The sequence below is a fragment of the Plasmodium gaboni genome, chromosome 8 (assembly GCF_001602025.1).
Source record: "Plasmodium gaboni strain SY75 chromosome 8, whole genome shotgun sequence".
NCBI lineage: Eukaryota > Apicomplexa > Aconoidasida > Haemosporida > Plasmodiidae > Plasmodium > Plasmodium gaboni.
In genome coordinates this window covers 475,204-490,097 of record NC_031488.1, presented here as the reverse complement: position 1 = coordinate 490,097, position 14,894 = coordinate 475,204, and the positions used below count along the sequence as shown (strand labels likewise).

General features: G+C 16.3%; 3 protein-coding genes across 3 annotated transcripts; 2 read left to right on the top strand and 1 right to left on the bottom strand.

Annotated features, from left to right (window-relative positions):
* Positions 1–2,320: 2,320 nt before the first annotated feature.
* PGSY75_0813500 (hypothetical protein) lies at positions 2,321–3,889 on the top strand (the record flags this gene model as incomplete). Its single annotated transcript, XM_018785263.1, has 1 exon — positions 2,321–3,889. One exon carries the CDS (start codon positions 2,321–2,323, stop codon positions 3,887–3,889), a length of 1,569 nt encoding a protein of 522 aa, XP_018642230.1.
* A 3,061-nt stretch (positions 3,890–6,950) lies between these two features.
* On the top strand, positions 6,951–10,436 carry PGSY75_0813400 (hypothetical protein; the record flags this gene model as incomplete). The annotated part of the gene is made up of 6 exons (XM_018785262.1): positions 6,951–6,953; positions 7,140–8,818; positions 9,817–9,910; positions 10,036–10,063; positions 10,197–10,311; positions 10,391–10,436. 6 exons carry the CDS (start codon positions 6,951–6,953, stop codon positions 10,434–10,436), a joined length of 1,965 nt encoding a protein of 654 aa, XP_018642229.1.
* An 808-nt stretch (positions 10,437–11,244) lies between these two features.
* On the bottom strand, positions 11,245–12,610 carry PGSY75_0813300 (hypothetical protein; the record flags this gene model as incomplete). The annotated part of the gene is made up of 2 exons (XM_018785261.1): positions 11,245–12,179; positions 12,601–12,610. 2 exons carry the CDS (start codon positions 12,608–12,610, stop codon positions 11,245–11,247), a joined length of 945 nt encoding a protein of 314 aa, XP_018642228.1.
* Between the last annotated feature and the right edge of the window lie 2,284 nt (positions 12,611–14,894).

Here is a 14,894-nt window from a genome sequence, read left to right as displayed (position 1 = left end):
TTTTTTTTTTTTTTTTTTTTTTTTTTTTTTTTTTTTTTTTTTTTTTTTTTTTTTTTTTTTTTTTGTTATAATATTGTTGTTATTTTTTTAAAATGTATATGAAAAGAAACAAAAAATAGAATAAAATAGAAAATAAAACAAAACAAAATTAAATAAAATAATATAATATAATGTAATATAATATTAATATAACTATATTGTTATATTTATGAGAATATATGTAAAACAAAAAAAAAAAAAATAAAATGAATCACTTTAAATATTGATATTTATTTATATAAATATTCAAGAAATCACATTGTTTATAATTATTTTATTTTTGAGGAATTCACATTAATATAAAATATATAATAATACATATTTTTTATTTTATATTATTATATATTTCTTTTTTATTATGTATATATATTCAGATATATATAGGTATATGCTTTATCCTTTAGAATATAGTATTATATATATATTTATAATATATTCCAAAATATTATTTATATATTATTTTATTTTTTATTTATTGAAGATTTAAAAATATATAAGGGAATATACAATATTATTATATTATTTTAAAGATAATATAATATTTCTATTTAAAAAAAAAAAATATAAAAAACACCAAAAGTGATAAGTATATTTTTGAATATTTTATAATGTATCATAATCTCGTTTGAATAATTCCTATTTATACATATTCATTTCATAACTATAAGTATGAGTCTTATAAAATAACAAACAAACAAATTAATTTATATAAATTTATATATTATATGTATTATAAATATATTTAATTTACATTTAATATTTATAGAACAAAATTTTTTTTCTTTTATTATATAATTTCCCCCCACCCCTTTTCCTTTTGTCGTAACATTATAAATATATTTACTTTGAAGACATAAAGAAAAAATATATAATCCTCTCCATATTATTATCCAAATAAAAAAGAAATATATGTTTTTATTCCTTTCTATATTTGGTTATTTTAAATTTTTTTTAAACGAGCTTTAAAATAAAAATATCGAATAAAGAAATATGATATATAAAAATAAGAATAGGGATATGTGCTAAACTAATAAAAATGTTCATAAATTTTCTTTTGTTTTAAATTATGAAGTGATAAGATAGAAATCTAGACAAAAAAATAATTCAGTGTATGAAAGAAAAAAAAAAAAAAAAACTGAACAAACAAATAAATAAATAAATAAATAAATAAATATATATATATATAAATAAATATATATATATATATATATTTTTTTGTTGCGGTTTTTGTCAAATATACCTTATTGTAACATTTTAAATTTATTTCTTAACGTAATATTTTTTTTGACATTAATTTTTTTTTTAAAGTCCTTGAAATTATATAAATCTTGGATTAAAAAACAAAAAACACAAATAATTATTTCCTATAACGTGTATATATATTTTATATTAAATGTGTATAAGATGTTTACTTTTTGCATTACCCAAAATATTGCAAAAATATACAAGCTGGGTAAATGTGTATTATAACATAGTTATTTTTTATTCTTAAAATCTCCAAAAAATTAAACAATATGTCAAAATGAATTTGTCCTTTAAATGTGTCAATTAATATATATATATATATATATATATATATATATATATATATATATAAATATATGTATATTTTTTTTTTTTTTTTTTTTTTTTTTTGACATTCCATTTTTGTTATATTATTTTAATGTCAATATTATATTTCCAGATAACATATAATTTACTTTTGAATTATATTTTTATTTTCCCATTTTAATTAATTTTTTTTTTTTTTTTTTTTTTTAACATAAAAATAAGATCACTTTTAAAAACATGCAAATATTTACTCAATGCTTAGAAAGGAAAAGAATAAAATAAATTGAAAATAAAACATATATATGTAAATACAAAATAATATTTATTGAACATTGACATAATATTTATTTAATATGTATTTATAACTTCTCAACATATAATATATATATATATATATATATATATATATATATATATTTATAATTTATGTTTATTTATTATTTATTATTCATACATACTGATTTCCTTATTTATTTTATCCTTTGTATTTAGATCCTATATTATCATATGAAGTGTGATTGATGTGTATATTTTTAAAAATATAAAATTAAAGAAAGCTTTCCTTTTTTTTTTTTTTCCTATTTTTTTTTTCCTATTTTTTTTTTTTCCTATTTTTTTTTTCCTTTTTTTTTTAAAAAGTGAAAGAAAAAAGCATAACCTAAGAAGAATGCATATGTTCAATAAATAAATGAACATACATTGAATGTATAAAATCGTATGTTATAAAAATATGACGGATGTAAAGGATGTTAATAAGAATGATGATAATAATATATCATCTACTGATAAGAATAAAATGAAAAAGGCTATTTCATTAGAGATAGAAAAAGAAAATGATGAACAAATAGATCTTCTCCTTAAAGGGGACAAAATGGAAAATGAAAAGTGTCAAGAAAATCAAAAAAAAGATAGCAATCCAAAAAATGTCAAAAATATCGAACCACTAAATAGTACTTCTGAAATAGGGGAATTTTTTCAAAAAAGAGAAAACGACATTTCTGAAGAAAATTATGTAACAAGCTGTAATAAATATGATATAAAAGAAAACAAGGAAATGAATTATTTCAAAAATAAAAGTCATAATTATCATAATAATAATAATGATGATGATAATATACATAATACTATAACTAATAAAAATAATTCAATAGGCACATATCAATTAAATAGTAATAAAAACATATCTGAAGATAACTTATATAATAAAAATGAAGAAGAAATTGTAAAGCATAAGAAAGAAAATCCAACCTTTTTAGAAATTCAATTCAGGAAATCATTATTAGAAAATGAAAATATAAAACGAAATATATCTGCAAAGAATTTCTATATTATAGAAGAAGATATGCTTATTAATATTACTATAATATTAGATAGAATTATTGAACAATTAATTATATATTATAAAAAAAAACATATAGACATAGAAGAACAAAATGTACATTTTCAAAATGTATTTAAAGTATTATATAAATTATTAAGTAATATTAGCTTTCATCCAAATGAAGAAAAATTTAAAACTATTAAGTTAAGAAATATACAAGTAAAAAATACCTTCTTAATTAATGATGAAATATATAATTTAATTAAATTATTATTTGATATATTAAATTTTAATACTGATTATAATTATAGTATACTAGGACAAGAATATGTGAATAAAATTAATGTAGATATTATTAATAATTCAGAATGTACAGAATTTTTATGGAAATTTCAAAAAAAATTTGATGATAAGGATGCTATCTTATTTGAATATGTTTTATCCTCTGTTAAAATAATTATGAATTCTCTAAATAAAGATATAACATATAAATATTCAAATTCTATGGAAAAAAATGAAACCAAAAATAATAATCAATTAAATGTAGACAAATATAACAGAACTGATAATTTAATACAAGATCAAAAAAGAAGCTTAGAAAACTTATCAAACATAGCAAATCTTTCACTTAACAATAAAATTAATATTATCAATCAAAAAAAGAAAGAAGAACAACAAGCCCTAAGCGATATACGTAAGATACACAATGAAAGATACAAGGTTCATAAAATACACGGTGATAATAATAATACAAATTTAACGGATAAAAATAAAAATAAAAATATATTTAATAAAAAAGAATATTTTAATAAAAAAAATGGATACTTCAACAAAAATAATACACACAGTACATACAATAATAATAAAAGTTATGATAATGAATATTATGATAGTGATAATTCAAATGATAGAAAAAATTTTAAAAATGGAAAAAAAAAAATAAAGCATTTTTTTAAAAACTTTTTTAAAAAAAATTAATTTATTTGTAAAAATATATATGATATTATAAATCATATCATTATTTGTATCGTTTCTATTTTGTTTAATTATTTTATATTATATGTTTTAATTTATTATATTATTTTATAATTTTTTTGTTATTCATCTGTGGGTATATGCATCTTTATCTTTTAACTATTTTTTTTTTTTTTTTTTTTGACACTTCAAAAAAGTATATATTATATTAAAGAATATAAAATACAAGACTCATTCATAAGATAATATATATAAATATATATATTAATATATACAAAACATAATATATATAATATGTTTTGTGACAAAAAGAAAAAAAAAAAAAAAAAAAATTTATTTTGTAATTATTTTAATAAGAAAATATAAAAACCATAAATAATCCTACCTATTCGACAATTATATAAAATAGGAGCATATCTTATAATAACAATAATTTTATTTATTTGAACGTATACATTGTAAAGAAATGGAAATATACAAAATATATGGCGCCTTTTCATATATTATTAAATAATGAAACTTTTTTAAATATGCATAAATATATACATATATATATATATTATGAGGATTCTTCACCATAAAACAAAACAATGTGCATTTAATATATTATATATATATATATATATATATATATATTAATATATATATAATATTATAAAAATTTAAGTATAATTTTACATAATATTATTATATGTATAATAGCATAAAACAAAATATAGTGTACGGATTTGTAAATCATTTTTTGGGTCATTTATATATAAAGGTATAATAATTTTATAATATATGCTTCTTTTCATTTTATAAACATATTTTAAATATATATATTTATAAAACAGGATAACCTATAATATATATATATATATATATATATATATATATTTTTAATTAATTTAGATAAAATATTATTTTATTATCCAAATTTTATGTATAAACTAATTTATAATATATATTATATATTTCTTATTATATATGGAACATTTAATTTTTTTTTTTACCCTTATAAAAAAAAAAAAGGTAAATAATTCACTTCTGTTATATTAATAAAAATGTAAATTTTTTTTTTTTTTTGATAATATTATCATATATTATAAATATATAATTAAATATATACGTAATATAATAAATAGAAGTTTCAAAAAAAATTAAAAAAGCAAAAATCAATGAAATATTCATAAAACTATTGAAATTTGAAAAAAAAAAGAGCTCTAATCACAAAATTATATATATATTTATATATATTTAAATTATTATAATAATTTATATATATAGCAGTATTCTTATATATATAACATATACTTTAATATTATAATATATATATAATATATATACATAATATACAATATATAATAATATGCATTAAAGTTTGATGACCTTTTAAACTATCATTGTAAAAAATATTTATATACATATATACTAATATAATCAAATAAAGATAAATATATATGAATATGATATATATATGTATACATATATACTTATATACAATACATATATATATTATATACGAATAATATAACTTAAAAAAATAAAAAAAAAGTTCAGTTTACAAATATATATATTATATATAATTTGTTTTTTATTTTATTTTTACTAAAGAAATAAATAATCATATCAATATATTTAAAAAGTTATGTTTCCTCCTTTTTTGGTAGTTTATTAATTATATATTTCATTATTATGTAATATAATATATATATATATATATATATAATATAATATAATTTTATTTATTTATATTTATTTAAAATATATATATATATATATATATATATATATATAATAATATATAGAATATATAATATTCGTTTATATTAATAATAAATAAACCTTATATAATACATATAATTTATATTCATTAAAGGAAAAATAAAATAAAAAAAAAAAAAAAAAAAAAGAAAAAAAAAAAAATATGCCAAATCTTTTTGGAAAAATAAAAAAATATTATATAATTATATATAATATATTATATATATTTTTTTTTTTGTTTATTATACTGTATTGATATAATATAATATAATATATATAAATTAAAAAAAAGAAATTTGGAATTAAAAAAAAAAATTCAAAGTAATAATTATTATTATATTATATATTATATATATATAATTATATATTCAATATAATATTTTTTTATTTTGAAGATTTATATTTTTATATTTTTTTTAGATGTATTATGTTTATAATAATATTATATTAGTTGCGATAAGAACAAAACATAAATAATATTAAACAATTAGTAATTTGTATATATTTTTATGTTATATATATATATATATATTGAAAAATATAATAAATAAATAAATAAATAAGTGTATGTTATATATTATAAAAATTAATTTGATAGAAAATCTGTGTATATATTTGAATTATAATAGTTATATTAATTACGAGTAGTTATATAAAACAAGTGTTGTTTTTTTTTATATTTTTTATTATAATATGTATATAATATAATACATAGAATTGTGTGATCCAAAAAAGCAAAGCAAAATAAAAGAAAATATATAAAAATAAATAATTTGTTCATAAGAATATTATATATATATATATATATATATATATATATATAGAATATTTTATAAAGTAAAATATATGTTATTAAAGATACATAAGCAAATAAAAAATTAATATTAATTAAAATTATACAAATAAATTGGTTATGCATTTGTTATTATATGTTTTTATATAATATAAATATTACATAAGAAAAGAAAAAACAAGAAGAAAAAAAGTAAATTTTTATATCCTTCAGGAAATTAAAAATATATATTTTATATATAAAACATTAAGGAAAATTATTTATGATACTAAATTAATAATTTTAAAATAAATTGTTATAATTAAAAAATTTTGTATGTGCCACAAATAACCCTAATTAAAGAAATATATAATAGTTTCAGACGATTTTTTTTTTTTTTTCTTTTTTTTTTTTTTTTTAAATAAAGAGAAATCTATTGTTTAGAATTTTTTATTTTTATTATATTTATTTTTTTATTTATTAAATTAATTTTTAATATTATTTAGTATTTATTTTTTTATTTATTAATTTAATATTTAAATCAAAATGGTAAGTACCTCAAAAAAAAAAAAAAAAAAAAAAAAATAAAATGAAATAATAAAAATAAATAAATAAATAAATATATATATATATTATATTTTATGTGTAAGGAAAAATGCATTATTTTTTTATTTACCTTTTTTTTTTTGTGTGTGTGTCATTTATTTTTTATTTTATTTTTTTTTTTTGTAACAGAGGATTTTATTATTTGGTGATGAGAATTTCAGCTTCTGCAACGGTTTTCTAGAAGAGCATGAAGATGACATAGTAGAAGTGTGTAGTTGTTTGAAAGAGAATGAATTAAAGCAAGAAAGCAAGAATAATATTCAATCGTTAAATAAGAATGTTGTAATTCACTATGGAATTAATCCAGTTCAATTAAAATCAAAATTTCCACCGAATACGTTTGATGCCTTATACTACGTTTTACCTGGATTATCATTTCATGGATATCCAGAATTTATTGATCCTCAGACAGAAATGTTTAAATTGCGATTAAATTTATTTTGTTTTAGTTTTTTGAAAAGTAGTAAGAATATAATAAAACCAGATGGTTATGTCTATTTATTGTTTCCAGAAGAAAACCAATTGAATGAATCTGTTGTTGCAAATAATAATGAGAATAATGATAATGTATCATCAGCAGGTGGTGTTGGCACTGACGGAGGAAATACCAAAAAATCGACATTACCATTTTTACCAATTGAACCAAGAAAACTAGCTAGATTTTGTAATATAGTAAGAGAAGAAAGTAAAGATTACAAATTAAATCTTTCAGAACACAGTAGTTGGTTACCAGTTTTGTTTAATATGCCTATTGTAAATGAAATACCTGAATGGTTGAAGACATGCAAATATTATTGTTTTAAGATGACCGAATTAGATAATAATAATAATAAGACTAAAACGGTGAAAGGAAATAATCAATTGGCTGAACAGAATAATAATAATAATAATAATACAGATGCCAATAGTAATAATAATAATAAAAATGGAACAACGAATGAAGAAGATGATGATATAAAAAGACAACAACAAGATGATGAAGATCAAGCACAAGCTCAACAAGAACAACAAGAAAAAGAAGAACAAGAGAAACAACAAGAAAAAGAACAACAAACAAATGATGAAAATAATGGAAATAATAATAACAATAATAATAATAATAATAATGAAGAAACTAAAGAAAAAGTAGATGAAGATCCTGATGAATATAATGTTTTGAAGATCCCTCCACAGGTTTTTGATTACCCAATTGAAAAATTAGGACATGTAAATGAATGTTTCTTATTTAAGCTTTATTCTATTAATAGTAAAAGTATATTAATATCTCGATTAACTTTAAAATATGATCCTAGAATTTCTGGATGGAAAGGAGATAATAAAATGAAAAAAGATATGATGAATAATATGAATATGATGAAAAATATGAATAATCTAATGAATATGAACAAATTTAAAGCTGGAAAATATATGAAAAATAAAGGTTCAAAAAATGATTTCCAACAACAATATAAAAATAACCTTATGCAAAATAATATGAACTTTGGTTTAAATAAAAAAGGTAATATGAATTTACCACCACCACCACCTAACAATCTTGCCATGCAACCAAATAATGTTACTATGGCTAATCAAAATATGAACTATAAACAAAACAATTTCCCATTTGTTAATAACTATAAAAATATGCCAAATAATCTAACACAAAATGTACAAAATTCTATGACAAATATACCCATGAATGTTAACCCAAATCTTTCAAATAATATGATGAATCCTTATATGAATGGAGCTTATAATAATAATTTCAGAAACAATATGTACCAACAAAATATACCCTTACCACCCCCAATCAATAATTTCAATAAAAAGTAAATACAATCGCACGCATTTAGCATATGCGTAAAATAAATAATATAAATAATAATAATTTGATATATATAAATATATAAATAAATATATATATTATGTTATATATATATATATATATATATATATATATATATATCTATATATTTATGTATGCTTATATGTTACCGAAAATAAAAGGAAAATATATTAATAATAAAATATATTTGTTTTATTGAAATATGTTACATATATATATATATATATATGTGGATACCTAATTTGTATTCTTTTTTTTCAATACGAATGTTTATATGTAAATTATTTATTATTGTTCTATCCTTATTATTATTTTTGTTATATTACTATAATTCTTATGGATATTTTTAAATATATATGTAATATTTTTTATTATGTATATATTTAATATATCAAAGTTTTATAAAATAATTTGTGTAATGTTCGATATACATGTACGTTTTTTTTTTTTTTTTTTTTTTTTTTTTTAATATGTATATATAAATATTTATATACATTTTATACCCCATATGTCATTTTTTATAAGTAAAACTTTACTATATGTATAATTTATATATATAGTATAATATATATACATTATCACAACAATATGTGTTATAGTATATGACATTTGTATATATATATATGTTCATATATATATATATATATTTACATATATATGTTTGTGGGGAAAAAAAGAAAAAAAAAAAAAAAAAGGAAAAAAGAAAAAAGAAAAGTAAATAAAATAATAAACTGATTTTTAATACTTTAGAATAATTTACAATATTCTATTTTGAAAATTCTTATATCCACATAATATATTACATATACATTTATAAATAGTTATAATAATATATTCTAATTTTTTAATATATATTTTAATATTATAAAATTAGAAGAAAAGAAATGAGATGCAAAGAAATATAAAAACATATCATATTTTAATGTCTTTATATTTATTTATTAATTTTTTTTTTTTTTTTAATATTCCTTTTTGTTATAGAATTTACCAAGGACATAATATGAATATGAAAAGAAATAATGATATATATAATTCTGAAAATATGGACAAGAATTATGATAATTATAATATGAAGGTATAAATAGATAGATAAATAAATAAATATATATATATATATATATAGATCATTCCTATTTTGATATAAATATATAATAAACTCTTACTAACTTTATACATTTTTATTATTTTCTTTTTTCATAGGATAACTGTAAATCGGATAATGATAATAGTAATTAATAAATTTTATATAATTCTTTAAATATATATAATATAAAGAACAAAATACAAATATTATTCTATATATATATATATATATATATATATATATATATATATATATGTATGTCTTTTTTTTTTTCAAGATATGAACAATACCAATATGTATAGTGACGACTATGAATTTGAGCAAACAGAATATAATTCAGCAAATGCAATAAATAATCATATTAACAATTCGGAAGATCCTGATTATTACTTGTAAGAAAAAGATAAAAATGTTATAATATATGATATTATATTTGTGCATATATATATATATATATATTTTTCTTTGAAGCTTAAAACAGAAGTCCAGGGAAGCACATCAATATGGAACATATTAAAAAATTATATAAATAATTGTAATATAAATGTGTTTTATAATTTTTTAAACTGTTTTTTTTTATATATTTAATTAAAAATATTTATATATATTTCAGTGGCAATTTATTTTAGAGTAACTGTTTTTTTTTTTTTTTTCCTTTTTTTTCTCTTTACCTTATAACTTTACAACTCGAAAAGTATTAAACGTAGTTTTTTTTTTTTTTTTTTTTTTTTTAATCAAATTATAAATACTTATATATGTGTAAGAAATATGTTTAAAGACATGTAATTAAAAAAGAAAATTTTTTTATTATTTAATTCAATATTATATAATATATATTATTCCTAAGTATATAAACATATTTTTTAATTATTTTATTATTTATTATTTATTATTAATTTCCGTTGTTATAAAAATATATTAATTACAATAATAATTTTTTTTTAATTATTATTATTATATAGTGGTGTGGAATAAATAATTTATTAAAACATATATTTTTTTCAAATAAAAGGTAGAATAATTATAAGCATTAATATATATAAAAAAAAAAAATTAGATGAGAACTATCTATAATAAAGTGACGAAAAATAATAATAATAAAATTAGGTGTATTTTAATTAAAGAAAATATAAATAACCAATTTAATGATTATCAACAATACATAATATATATATATAATAAAAAAATTTATATATTTATATATAATAATGAATTATATGTAAAATATGTACATACATATTATATATATGTGTATAAGTATGAATATGTTCCTATTTATAATATATACATATATATTAATATTTACATTAAAATGTGCACTATATTTATTTTAATGAAACAATTTGTCCTTCATTATCAAATTTGAAAACATTTGAATGTTTTTTAATAAAGAAACCTAATTTCATTTTAAGTCCTTCTGGTTTTTTAACTTTACCTAATTCTGTTAATTTACTTTTTCCATTTTTTTTCAAGAAGGCTACTAAATCTTTTTCAAATTGACCTTCATCATCAACTTTAGATTTTTTTAATGGACCATCATTTTTGTTATCTAAGGATCTTTTATTTTTTTTTTTATCTGCTCCTTTTTTTTTATTTTCAACATCTTCTGCTTCTTCATCTTCCTCCTCATCATCTTCTTCTTCATCTTCTTCATCATCTTCATCTTCTCCTTCTTCATCCTCATCTTCATCGTCTTCATCTTCATCATCTTCTTCATCTTCATCATCTTCTTCATCGTCTTCATCATCTTCATCATCTTCTTCATCGTCATCATCTTCATCGTCTTCATCATCGTCATCTTCATCATTTCTTCCTACATTTGTTTCATCATCTTCGTTGTTTTCTAAGTTTTTTTTTCTTTTGGATATACCATTGGAAAGAGAATTTTTTAATGTATTTTTTTTTGTAAGCATTCTTACTTCGTCATTATCGAATTCATCTTCAAATTCATCTTCATCTTCGTCTAAATTATCTTGACCAAAAGACACTTCATAGTAACCTACAATATGGACTTCATTTGAACTTCCACTAGTTTTTATTTTTACATCATTATCTAACATCAAAAATATATCTAATGGAGTGTCTTCACATACATTTTTTTGTAAGCAACATATGTTGTAGCATCCATTTCCGTCCTCGACTTGGACATATATCTTTCCTTCATGTTCAGGATTATTTAAACAGGCCCTAGATAAATGAATAACTGAATATCCATCTTTAACTTCAGGGACAACAGTTTCATCAGGCTTAACTACTTTACCTAAAAAAAATAAAAAAATATAATAAATAAATAAATATATATATATATATATAATATAGTATTTTTATAAAATACTTAACACATATAAGCATGTCACAAGCAGTTACATAGAAATTATCACATATATATATCATATATTATGTAATTAAAAGATAGAATTTTTTTTTTTTCAAATATATACATAAATATACATTTTTTAAACATATAACATTTATATATATAACAAACATAATTTATACATAGCACACAATATCTACATTCATATAATTCATGCTACATACAACATCAAAATGTTGTAACTACAATATGTAATATTATACATAAATATAAACATATATATATATATATATATATATATATATATATTATATGCATTCCATTTATTTGTATATTTATTTTATATGTGAAAATTATAACTTACCATAAAACATTTTGTACAAATTTTAATTATTATTTAAAATATATGAGGCTTTAAAATTAAAAGATATTTTTCTTTTTGCAAAGAATTTTTATTCAAATAAATTTATAAATATATAGGAAATTTATATTTATAAAAAATATAGTAAGAAAATAAGTCTGACTTAATTCTTTTTTAACTTTATAAAAAACTATATTATAATAATATGTATAATTTATATTATACTTTATATATGAAAAAAAAAAAAAAAAAGGAATGTTTATTTTATTTTATTTTTTTATAACTAAATATATTATATTCTTCAGGTTGTTATTTATTACATATAAATAAATAATATAAATATATATATATATATATACAATATATACGAATATATTATATTTAATATAATAAAATTATGTTATATATAACAACATTTAAATAATTATACAGGAAATAAACTTTAAATTATATTATATATATATATTATATATATCCATTTATATGTATTGTATTGTTATTTATAGATGAGGAAAAAATTAATTTATATTGTAAACTTATTTATTTTTTATAAAAAAAAAGCTCTCTTTCTACTTTTGAAAATAAGAGGTATTATATATGTTGTTTTTAACAAAATACTTATATATATGTAAACGTATACATATTTTTTTTTATATATATAAAATAATAGTGTTATTATAATATTAACGTTCATTTCTTTTTGTGAGGCACTAAGGCTTCCTATGAAAAAAAATATAGGAAGGAAAAAAAAAAAAAAAAAAAAAAAAAACGATCGCATGCAATGTTAATTATACATATATATATTATAAGATTTTATTATGTATATTATATATATCAAATGAGTGAATACTTAAAATATTAATATATAATATATATATAAATAAATTTATCATATTTTAATTAAATATTATAATTTTTTTTCTTCTTGTGATATTAAAAAAAAAAAGAAAAAATATAATAAAAATAAAATTAATATAATATAAAATAAATATTTTATTTTTCTATATAGTAAATATTATTCTTTATATAATACCTACATAATAACAAAATTAACATTTAAAAAATATTTATATGATAAAATATGATACCATATAATATAATAATATATATATGGCTTATTTTATTTATACATTTCGTATATAAGTTCTTTGCCATATAGAGTTATATAAAGATTATTATTTTTATCCTTTAAAAAAAAAAAAAAAAAAAAAAAAAAGAGCGTATTCAAATATTATTTTCGTCATTTAAAAATATAAATAAATATATACATTATTTCAAGAAGCAATTATCATCTTAAAATATATAATATATATATATATATATATATATATATATATATATATTTTAAGGATAAGTTGGTTATAATGAAAAAAAGTATATACGAATCAGACAAGTATGTTTTGTAAATTTTAACTGATATAATGATATGTATATGTATTTGACAGGATATTTAAAATAAATATATGTATATACATACACCCAAATATGATGTACCTTATGGTTTTTCTTCTTTTTTTTTTTTTTTTTTTTTTATAATAGAGATTAAAAATAAATACATATACCAAAATGTCTTTTTATATATTAATGTACATTAATTGGGAATTGAAAATATAAAACATTTTCTACACAATTTAAAATGTATAATATATAATATAAATATATATTACGAATAATATAAATCCCTTTCATTCATTTAATATTACAATGAACTCTTTCCTTTTTTTCAGCGTATTTTATGAAAACATAATGCTGTTCATAAAAGCATAGGAATTTGTGTTTAGTATTTAAAAAAATATTATCCAACTTTTATAGAAAAAAAAAGGAAAAAAGAAAAAATTTTATTATAAATATATATATATATATTGATTTGTCCATTTATTATTTAATATATATTTATATATATTTTTTTTTCTTTAAAATATCATTATCCTAGTAATTTTCTTTTATACATCAAAAAAATATTAAAACTTTCCAAACATAACATTTAAAAAAAATATATTCAATATAAATAACGATTTTGCTTTTCTTTTTCTTTATATATATATATATATATATTAATTAAAAGAAAGTATATAATGCGCCATTTATTTTTTATTTCATTTTCCTTGTCCTTTTTATTTATTTTATTTTTTTTTTTTCTTTTTAATAATTTATTTATAAAGGGTAAAAAAAATCAAAAAACAAATATTAAAAAAAAAAAAAAAAAAAAAATTGTACAATTTGTTGTATATTTATGACACAAATATATAATATTATTTAACAAAATTTCCAACACCTAATTTAATTTCATTTTTTCA